The sequence below is a fragment of the Zootoca vivipara genome, chromosome 11 (genome assembly GCF_965207765.1).
Source record: "Zootoca vivipara chromosome 11, rZooViv2.hap1.1, whole genome shotgun sequence".
Classification (NCBI taxonomy): Eukaryota; Metazoa; Chordata; class Lepidosauria; order Squamata; family Lacertidae; genus Zootoca; species Zootoca vivipara.
Window position 1 is genome coordinate 17,980,809 of NC_142594.1, and position 11,166 is coordinate 17,991,974.

General features: G+C 42.7%; 1 protein-coding gene across 4 annotated transcripts in view; it reads left to right on the plus strand.

Annotated features, from left to right (window-relative positions):
• THRB (thyroid hormone receptor beta) overlaps positions 1 to 10,679 on the plus strand; it is a 186,135-nt gene extending 175,456 nt beyond the window's left edge. For all 4 annotated transcript variants that reach the window (XM_088653758.1, XM_035128990.3, XM_060280665.2 and 1 more), the window contains one exon: positions 1,029 to 10,679. In XM_088653758.1, coding sequence (XP_088509884.1) covers positions 1,029 to 1,270 — 242 coding nt within the window. In that variant the 3' untranslated portion in view covers positions 1,271 to 10,679. The remainder of the gene's footprint in view (positions 1 to 1,028) is intronic.
• The last annotated feature ends 487 nt before the right edge of the window (positions 10,680 to 11,166 follow it).

Here is an 11,166-nt window from a genome sequence, read left to right on the forward strand (position 1 = left end):
TTTGTTCCACATAAACTAGTAAACAGTTCAGGAGATTGTTGCTCCATTTGTTACGAATACAAATAAATATTATTTTAAAAGTAAATTCTATTTGTAATAATTGTTTGGATATACTATATTTTTAATATGCTAGTTGTCATAATTTTATGCCCATTAAGATTGTCCATAGTTATATTTTATGTTTCTAAAGTAACAGAATGACTTTCAATCTGGAAAAGAAAAAAATAAGTGCTAATGTAGCATTTTTTTCAATTTTCCCGAAAATTTCTGTTTTCCCCCAGAAAAAAAACCGGTTTTTTCCCGAGCTTCAAAATTTCCGGAAATTTTACATCTCTAGTACCTCGGTTTCCGAACGTCTCAGAAGTCTAACATTTCGGTTTTTTGACGCCGTAAACCCGGAAGTAAATACTTCCGTTTTCGAACATGTCTCGAAAGTCAAAGATGCCACGCAGCTTCTGCTGAGTGCAAGTTCTGGAGGCCTAGCTGTCAGCTGTTTTTGAATGTTTCAGAACTCGAACGGTCTTCCAGAACGGATTACGTTCAAAAACCTTCAAAAACCAAAGTACCACTGTATTGTTTTACCAAAACATATAAGGTAAAATTCTCAATTGGCAACCCCTCCTGTGTTCTAGCCCTATGTTTTGCCCAAGAAGACAACCCTCTACCTTACACTGGTTCTCTGAATCTGTGTCAGGCTCGACTTGTATTGGGAAATACCGTGGGAACCTGCCACTGAGCAATATCAATTTCTTAAAATTTGACTGAGCTCTGCAGAAGGTACTGTTTAAGTACTGTATATTCCTGCGTATAAGACTACTTTTTAACCCAGGAAAATCTTCTCCAAAGTTGGGGGTCGTCTTATACGCCGGGTCGTATTTCTTATACGGCGAGTATATCCCAAACTCTATATTTTAACCGGAAAAGTTGGGGGTCATCTTATACGCCCAGTCGTCTTATACGCCGGAATATACGGGTAGCCCTGGGTGGATGTAAGGAAATAACTTATGCCTTTCGTCTAAATTATGCAGATCGTCCGGGTCTTGTCAGCGTCGAGAGAATAGAAAAGTGCCAAGAGGGCTTCCTCCTGGCATTTGAACACTACATTAATTACAGAAAGCATCACATTGCACACTTTTGGCCAAAACTGCTGATGAAAGTGACGGACCTACGAATGATTGGCGCTTGTCATGCTAGCCGCTTCCTGCACATGAAGGTGGAATGCCCAACAGAACTCTTTCCCCCTTTGTTCCTGGAAGTTTTTGAGGATTAAAAAGACTGGAGAGGTTCTCAAAAATCCTATAGCACTACTGGGTGTCTGTCATTTCATTCCATTGCCTAGTATTTTCTCTCTCTCTCTCTTTTGTTCATTTCCATTTTGTTCCACCTTGTTTTTTGTTTGGAGGATTATTTTTTATAGGCACGAATGATGATCTCCCTTCAATGCGGGTACTTGTGACAATTGCATTTGTGTGTTTGTGGGTGTGGGTGTGTGTCCTTTTGATGTGAATCCTTTGGAAGTTTGACATTGGGAATACAAATGAATCCGTTTCGTTCACCAGCATTCAGGTGCTCATAAGCTCACACTCATCACTATTTGGAGAGAGGTGGGAAAATAAGCTGAACTAGTAGGGAAACAAATACTCAGAACTTTATATTTTTTAATTCTGCCATATTTTATACAGTATTATCTCACTTTCAGGACACGAGGTATTTGCTACAATCTAGCAAGTGTTAGGCTCACCTAAGTACCAGCTGAAATCGATAGGACTTAACCATGCTTAACTTTCACCTGATTGCAACCATGGTTTTTAGTAGTTCTTAAGAGAGTACATCTTAATTTAGCCAAAGACTTCCATAATTGCCATCATTGCTTTGAGATCAGAATGGGTATCTTACAAGTAAATAAATAAAACATTTTGTATTTTTAAATCTTTTAAAAAAATAGGTCAGTGCTCCAAAAAGTGCAGAAAGTCCCTCGTTTTCCACATTTTCCATATTTTATTGGGATGTGTGTACAAAAGTCAAACCTACTAGAATAAGAACTCGCATTTGGAATCTACATTGCCCCAAGTCTTCAAAAACAAATTTGACTTCATGTTGCTAAATAGGGCAAATTGCTATACAGTCATACCTTGGTTCTTGAACAACTTAGTTCTCGAACGTTTTGGCTCCCGAATGCCGCAAACCCAGAAGTGAGTGTTCCGGTTTGTGAGCGTTCTTTGGAACCTGAACGTCTGACGGGCTTCCGCGGCTTCTGATTGAGTGCAGGAAGCTCCTGCAGCCAATTTATACCCCAGATGGGCGGGGTATAAATAAGAAATTATCATATTATAATTAGAAGCCGTGCCTTGGTTTTCAAACGTTTTCGGAAGTCGAACAGACTTCCGGAACAGATTCCATTAGAGAACCAAGGTACGACTGTGTTAATCATCCAGGCTTTTGGGGAGGTGCGGGAGAAACCTGATAGTTTTGGGCTCGATCCATTCATTTCTTATGGGTGCAGGAACTCTGATAGGCACACCAAAAATGTCCCCCTGTAAAATGAGGATGGGGAACTTGTGGTAGTCCTCCAGAAGACCCTTGGCCATGGTGGCTGGAGCTGATAGGAGTTGGCACCCAGCAGCAAATGGAGGGCACAGCTCCCCCGTCACTGCTGCAAGGGCTACCTCATTAATTTCTATAGATGCAGAAAGCCCATAGGCACACAAAAGATTTGAATAAGGCATTTATGAGCGTGTGCGAGCACTTTCTGCATATCTGATGACATCTGTGACTCTGGATTGGGATAATTTAAAGGAAGAGTCATATTTTCTCTGAAAACTCAAGCATGGTGGCATCCAGTTTTTGTGGATCACAACACTCATCAGCCCCAGCAAACATGGCCAATGGTCAGGGATGATGGGAGCTGGAGTCCATGACATCTAGAAGGGGCCATGTCGGCTACTCCCGGAAACGTAGACAAGGGAAATTGACATAGCCCTAAAGTACAAATGCATTTGTCGTCTTTGTACTTAAGGCTCTACAACTTCATTCCAGCAATTTGATGACCATTCCCAGTGGCGTTTTTGACATTGCGGGCGGAATCTTGAAGTGAAAAGGGGTCATCCGAATGCTTTTCCGAGACCCAGATTCAAAAATCATTTGCAGGGGTGGGCTAAATCCAGAGCTAAATTCACGGGTCACATCCGCACTGTGTATTTAATCCACATGTCTTCCTCTGAAGAATCCTGGGAACTGTAGTTTGTTAAGCGTGCTAGGAACTGCAGCTCTGCGAGAGGTAAATTACACTTCCAGGATACTTTGCGGAAAGCCATGTGCTTTTAATGTGTGGTATAGATGTGACCACAGAGTATTTGAAATGACTGCTCTATCTCCTTTTATAGTATAAAACTGACCATAAAGGGAAAACAGCTTTAAAAGTTGCGCTAATCTAAGCCCTTTATACTTCATCCATTTCCCTAGTTAAGATAATGGGTTGCATTTTGGACTTGATTTTCCCTTTTTTCTCCCACTTCCCTGAAAACAATTCTTTTCCTCTGATATATTAGTAACAAACTGTGCAGGACAAGCTCTCCTGCTGCTGTTTTCCGTTAATCAGGAATCAGTGCGCTTGGGGCTGTTCTGATGGTGATGTTTAAACAGACTAGGAATGCGGTTCCTGGAACCTCTAACTTATTTGCTGTGAACTGCTCTCATTTTTTATATGATGCATCAGGCAGGCCCTTCCCTCTTCTCTTCTCTTCTCTTCTCTTCTCTTCTCTTCTCTTCTCTTCTCTTCTCTTCTCTTCTCTTCTCTTCTCTTCTCCCAGTTCAGCTTATTCTCAAAGTATGCTTTTTGAATCCTTCCATGCTACCCTTTGCATTCACATATCAGTAAGTAGCAAAGGGGATAGACCCTTTCACTGCCTGTCTACAGTCACTCTCATAGTGACTGTAACCCGGGGGAAGGACCCCAGGAAACCCGAATCTAGTCCTTGCCGCAGCCAGCAGGGTTTAGTGCCTGCACTTCTGAAACAACAGTTCTCATGCCACATAGCAAACTGCTTTGGCAATCAATCAACATTAGTTCCAGAAGCGGCATGTGTTACGTCTTCTGTTGCAAGAAGACAATTCCACAAACCCTTGGGAGCCACGTCAGCCCAGAACAATCCCTAGAAGTCTAGACCCAGAGCACCATTGTATACGCTGGAAAAATTCTGTACTCAGGAAGATGTTCACTGTGGACAAAGCGAGAACAGTAGAGTTCCTTTCAGCCATGCTTCATTCCATTAGCAAAGGAAGTCTTTTGAATGCTCATGCACCAAACTGTGTCATCACATAGTGGACATTCAGTAAGTCCATGGCCCCGCAATCCAATACAGAGTTAGGTGTGCTTAAACTCACTGATTTCAATGACTTAGGTTAGGTTGTGATCCATGTTAGCAAATGCCTAAACAGGCTGTATATATTTTTCACAGTCTATATCAGGGATTGGCAAGGTTTACCAGCCATGGGTCGGATCACTCCCACAGAGATTGTCCATGGGCTGGACTGCCGCAGCGCCGGAAATTGCTTCTGCGCATGCCCAGAAGCTGTAAATCGTGCCTGTACAGAAGCAATTTTCGGTGTCTGGACATGCGCAGACACATTTTCTAGTATCTGCGCATGCACAGACAAAATTTCCGGCGCCGCTCGGCGAGTCCCTGCCCTGCGCCGTGCTGGTTTAGCGCAGCGCGTGGGGGACTTGCCGAGTGGGCGGCTCAGCTCGGGGGGGGCTCGTGGGCCTGTAAAATGGTCTTCATGGGCCGCATCCGGCCCATGGGCCACACGTTGCCAACCTCTGGTCTATATGAATAGGGTGTGTGTGAGAGAGAGGCTCCTAAACAGTCACAGAAGAAACAAAGGCATCCTGTTGACTCCTTTTGTTTTTTTAACTGCTGCAAAACAAAAGTCCAGGCTGCAAGAGTAATAACCCACATCCATAGTGAAAAGTGTTAACATAGATCAGTTCATGAATGAGGCATCCAAGAAGGCTGCATGATATTCTCTCGGGTGCCAGATACGTCTACAGAACCTAATATCACCTGTCCCCAGAGGGACGGTTGTTGCCATAAAAGAGACAGTTGCGAGCTTTTGTGACGCCTTTTGTTTCACAAGCTTCTGATAGCATAAGAATATGCAAAGTTTCAAAGTAAGCTTCACCTGGTCTCTTTCACCAGCTTAAGTCATTTGAAAACGCTTATCCAAAAATTCAATTGGATGAACTCAGGGATTATTATTTTTCAAAAGATGAACAAATTCAAAATAGATCAAGCATCTGCCCAGATAAATGTGTCTTGTCAAATACAGTGGTACCTCGGTTTACAAGCACAATTGGTTCCGGAAGTCTGTACTTAACCTGAAGCGTACTTAACCTGAAGCAAACTTTCCCATTGAAAGTAATGGAAAGTGGATTAATCCGTTCCAGACGGGTCTGCAGAGTACTTAAACTGAAAATATTCAAACCGAAGCGTACTCAAACCGAGGTATGACTGTATCTGCTTTACAAATATTACAGGCAAATACATTGCAGGTTGGAACTGGCCCTCCTCAGCTTACTTAATAAGGAGATAAGTGGAGTTTGAAAGTGCTGCAGTTCAATCTACGCAAACATCCATCTTGCTTGCAAGGCCTATGGAAATAGATGTGCGTGAGCAGTACTAGGGTGTCGTCCAGACCATGGACTGCTGATAACTTCCTCATGGTTATTGCACCCCACAGTCTGTAAACCTTTCCTGGCATACTTTATACAAAACGTAACCTCAGGCTGCAATCCTGTGCCCAGTTACCTGGAGTAAGCTCCACTGAATGGACTAGGACTTACTTTTGAGTAGACATGTTTAGCATTGCACTGTTAGTAAAGCAGAAAACCACCCATGATTGGTGTATCAGGCATGGCCAAATTTGGCCCTCCAGATGTTTTGGGACTACAACTCCCATCATCCCTAGCTAACAGGACCAGTGGTCAGGGATGATGGGAACTGTACTCCTAAAGCATCTGGAGGGCCAAGTTTGGCCTTGCCTTGTATAAGTGGAGGACTCGCACCATCCCTAACCCTACAGAATCAAGTATTTATGCTGAATTTCCATCATGATGCCCCAACTCCTCCTTGGCCTTGCCAAATTCTTTTAGCAGATGCTAAACTGGGCAGTTGATGATATCAGAAAGGCAGGCCCTTCCAAGTCCTGTCTTGGAAGTTTCCCTGTTTCTTCCCATTTCTCAGCACGTATCATCAAGCACGTGTGGGGAATGTGTGGCGTAACCATCTGAATTCAGCATTGCTTAATATAAATTTTGAAGACTCGAGTCCCCAATTCCTGCATGCGGAGGAAACATGTAAATTTTAAAACTGGATTAATAGGGAACAAATGAGTTATGTGAAATGAAATACGGCAAGGGTGTTGGGTCTGGGTGCATCCTTAAATCCATTTAGTCAGGAGCTGTCTTGCTTGAAAGGCTTCAGCGCCCCAAACACACAAAGACAACTGTCTCCCTTCATCACATCTCTAAAAAGTAGCCCCAGGGTAATAAGATGAGAACCATTTGGCATTTTCTTGACCAAAATCCCACTTGCCAGTTCTTGCTTGAGTCATTAGCCATGGAGGCTGCTCCATTCCCAAATGGGACGCTGCCCCATCAATCTCAGTTCCTCCAAGAGGACCTGCATGTTTTCTATCTTACAACTTGTCCAGGGCCTGGTCTCGGCTACTTGCTTCCTCCACCTTAGGCTCCTACAAGTCTGCCTCTGCCTTGTAGGGAGAGTCAGCAGGGAGGAGAATGGGGACAAAACCAGAATTAATTGGCTCCACCTGTCACTGGCTCTTGCTCTGCCTACTGCTGGCTTCCTGCCTTCTGCCCTCTTGGTCCTAGTGGGCAATAAGGGAAAATATATTAGTACAGTCAAACCTCGGTTCCCAAACACCTCCATTATAGTACGTTTCGGCTCCCGAACGCCAAAAACCCAGAAGTAAGTGTTCCGGTTTTCGAACAATTTTTGGAAGCCGAACGTCCAACGAGGCTTCTGTTTGAGTGCAGGAAGCTCTTGTAGCCAATCGGAAGCCACGCCTCGGTTATCGAACGTTTTGAAAGCCAAACGGGCTTCCGGAATGGAATACGTTCGACAACCGAGGTTTGACTGTCTGCACATTTTCCCTAACGGTGCAAGCAGTGGCTTGTGGGTAGCCAGTTTAGGGCAGGGTGCAAGGTCAAACATGACCCTGCTCACATTTTCTGCCTTCCACCCCCCCCCAGTCCACAAATATATTAATGCTGAAATCATATGCATGTTTACTCGCAAGCAAGTCCCATTCAGTTTGGTGGCCCCTGCTCTAGGCTGACAGCCTGAAAGTTAAGGAACATCAATTTATGGGGCTCACCAGTGCTTTTTTTCCTGGGGGGTATGCAGGGGTACTCATACCCCCAAACATTTTGTAAACCTTTGTACTTTTGTCCATTTACTGTATTTATTTTTCCCAATTTGAACTATAAAATGGTGGTTTTCTTGAGTCAAAATGAGTGTAACTGCTAAACATTTTTTAAGGGGAAAAAGCACTGGGGCTCACCTACTCTGGCCCAATCTGACTTTTAATACTTTCTCCAAACAAAAATAGTCATCACTCTCTGGAGGGATGTACCCAATGTTTCCTTTGCGGTGGAGGAAAAGCATCTTCTGCCAGAGACAAGAAGGCTTCCAGCGTAACCAGCTGGCCCCATTGCACATCCAGCTCCACAACTTTCCCATTGTTTTCTAAGGGCAGGGGAACACCCTTTCCCCCATTTCTAACAAGGAATCCCTCTGTTCACATGGCGCATTTCCCATCACAGATGAGAATGGGAGGAGATTTCCGGCACAGAGCTGCGGGTGGCACTTTAGGACTACTGTCCAACATCATAGGTCACTAGTTCTTTGTTACTCAGTGTTCTAAAGCACCTTTTAGACAAAAACATTAAGTGGTAGTTGGTTAGCAAAGCACACTATGCTTCAGAGACACTTAAGGCTGCAACTCTAAGCATGTCTACTCAGAAGTAAGTCCTACTTAATTCAATGGGACTCGCTAGGTAAGTGCAGCCCAATTCACTAAGTTACCATCAAGTCATCAGTCACAACTCGATAGCCATTTTGTACTTCGGAGACGGTCTAGCAAAATGTAAGGGTGTTAAATCCTTATTTCAGTCACTCCAGTTTTTACATTTGTAGCTCCACAGGCTTTTCAGCAATTTCACTGCTCATTCACACCAGGGAGAGAAAGCAGAATTGGGACCTATGTTTGAGTCTTTAGTTTGTTTAAATATGTGTGGGGTATTTTTTTTTATTTTTAATGAACATAGTCCTCAGTCCTGCCAAGGCTGGTAAACTATAAGGTTTTGTCAAATCATGGCCAGCGTCTTGGGTAGTAGATTTCAGAACCGACTACTCATAGTGGCAAATCCTACACCCAGTATTTTTTTTCTGTGTGGGTTGAGCCTTTTGACAGGACACAACAAAGATGATTTTTTTTACACTGCACAGCGTTTATTTCTGCTTGTTGACAGTGCCACATGGCTCTCAATTTTGCTTTCTGCTCTAGGTATAGTAGCAAGTGGAGTGTTCTCTATATGAAAAAAAACCTCCTTATTTAAAAAAAAGTGTCATCTTTACTGTTTCTTGCTCTAAACAAACAGATGTTTAAGCTGCACTGGGTTTATGTTGCAACTGAGTTCTGTAATTTCTTGACAATGTATTTCTATGGTGAGATAGCAGTTTCTTAAAAGTAACAAACACTGTGCCAAAATACAGATGTCGGAATTTAGACATTGGACATTTGTGGTTTTATCTTTGTGCTAAATAATCACTCCATCGCAGAGCAGAGCACAGAAAAGAAGAGGCAAAATCAAAACGGGATTGGAAGGAAGATTATTACTCTTCCGGAATCTGCCTGGACAAAGCTACTGACTGCAAGAGGAGCATGTCATTGCTAGTGATGTTATCTTTATGCTCTGGAACTCTTAACTTGTAGGTGTCATGCGGACTTCTTCTCGCTGCATAAATCATAAGCAAAACCAACCAGTCTTACGGTTTTCAGAAACAGCTTGCAAGGCTAACCCTTTCCCCCACTGTCAGCAATGAGAATCAAAACCAGGGAAGACGTGTTCATTTTTTGCTTTGTTTGAAAAAGTCAGTTTGGTCTAGGTCAGGGCTGAGGAATCTCTGGCTTTCCTGATGTTCACGGACTCCAGCTCCCAGTAGCCTCAGATAGCGTAGCAAGTGTTCAAGAACAATGGGAGCTGGAGTCCATTCACAAGCGAAAGGCTGAAGTTTCTCGGTCCTTCATCTAGGCGGTAAGAATTTTAGACTGTTTGGTTCACCAACATTTTCCCGCTCTGCTAAGGACCTACTGGGTGACCTTGGGCAAGTCACTTGTCTCTCAGCCTTATATTCCAGAATTGCCCCATGCCTCGCACGGTTGTTGAGAGGTTCGGGAGACAAAACATTGCAAAGACACTGTGCCCTGGGGTGTGCTACGTTAACAAGCAAGTTTTCTTCGCCTGCCTTTTTGCAACTCTGGAGACAGCAAAGACCTATGCGAGAAGTTTTGGGTTGTCCTGTTATTATTGTAACTTTATTCAAATAACTAGATTTATCAGATGCTCCCTTTTGATACTACTACGATATGACCCTTATATAAATTTTTATAGAGACACGATATCCTAGAGCGGTAGAGGTTTATTTTCCACGTAAAACATTTAAAACAAAGCGAGCACATTTATTTTAAAAACAAAAATAATGTTGCTTTTTTAAAAAATACAATTTTAAAAAATCACAATAACAAAAAAGGTATGGCCTTTTCTCACAAAGTTTTTACTGTGTTGTATAAATGTTAGCAAATGCAAAGAGTCTGCATTGCTTGTGTGTATTGATCCACATTCAACGATGTCGCCTTCAAAAGCAATATTGTGCAAGTAATAAGCTGTTTGTGACTGTCTATTTGCACAGTTTACCTAACTTTTAAAAGCGAACCCTTATTTATGCACAAGACAATCAAATGTAAATCTACATTGCGGTGTAGATTGAATTGATGTAAATTACTGAGCACAATGTTAAACATTAAAAAGACACTTTATTTAATTACACTAGTGTTGGATAAGATCATATCAGGGCATGAATGAGTAATTTCCCCTCTTGTTTCTTTATGTTCTTAATTTTAAAATTCCTCAAAATGGCTTCATTCCCCACCCCCACCCCAATATAATGCTATGTTCTTTACAAAATAAAATTAGGAAAGGTTCTGGTGAGTTTTAGAGTTGCCTTTTCTGTGTTTTGGAGTCATGCCCTGAGGCTGTTTGAAGTTACATGAATTTATTTGAAAGACAGAGAATTCTGGAATAGGATCTTTTTTTATTATTAAAAAAAAAGTTTTGTTTTGTTCTGTTTTGTTTTGTTCTGTTTTCCAAACAGTGTTAAGTGATATGCTAGATGGGTAATATTTTTTCAGCCTAAGCTATATTAAAATATGTGATCACAAATGTTTTAAACTATCTGAAGAGAAAATTTGTATATTTGGGGGAAGAATATAATTTTTACATAGCTTTTGTATGCAGATATTAATATGTAATTATGACTATAGTGGGCATAGATTACTGTGTACGCTTGAATTCTAAAAAGAAAAAATCTTATAACTGATCAGCGGTTGGCGTCTGTTTCTTCTTTAAGGAATTTTAAATCAGCTTGTTGGAGTGCTTGGGGACTTTTAAGCATCTCCTACCAGCACCGATGCGGTGCTGCCTGGATTGAAACCCAAATGGAGCAACACTCCCTACTGCATCATTCTTCTAAATGTCTTGCTGCACCATTCAGGTGGAGCCGGGGGTCAAACCACTGAGCCTCTTGGGCTTGCCGACCGGAAGGTCGGCGGTTCGAATCCCCACGACGGAGTGAGCTCCCGTTGCTCCGTCCCAGCTCCTGACAACCTTGCAGTTCAAAAGCACGCCAGTGCAAGTAGATAAATAGGTACCGCTGTGGTGGGAAGGTAAACTGCATTTCCATGCATTCTGGCTTCCGTCACAGTGTCCCATTTGCGCCAGAATCAGTGTCCCATTTGCGCCGGAAAGCTGCCTGTGGACAAACGGCGGCTCCCTCGGCCTGAATGCGAGGTGAGTGCTGCAACCCC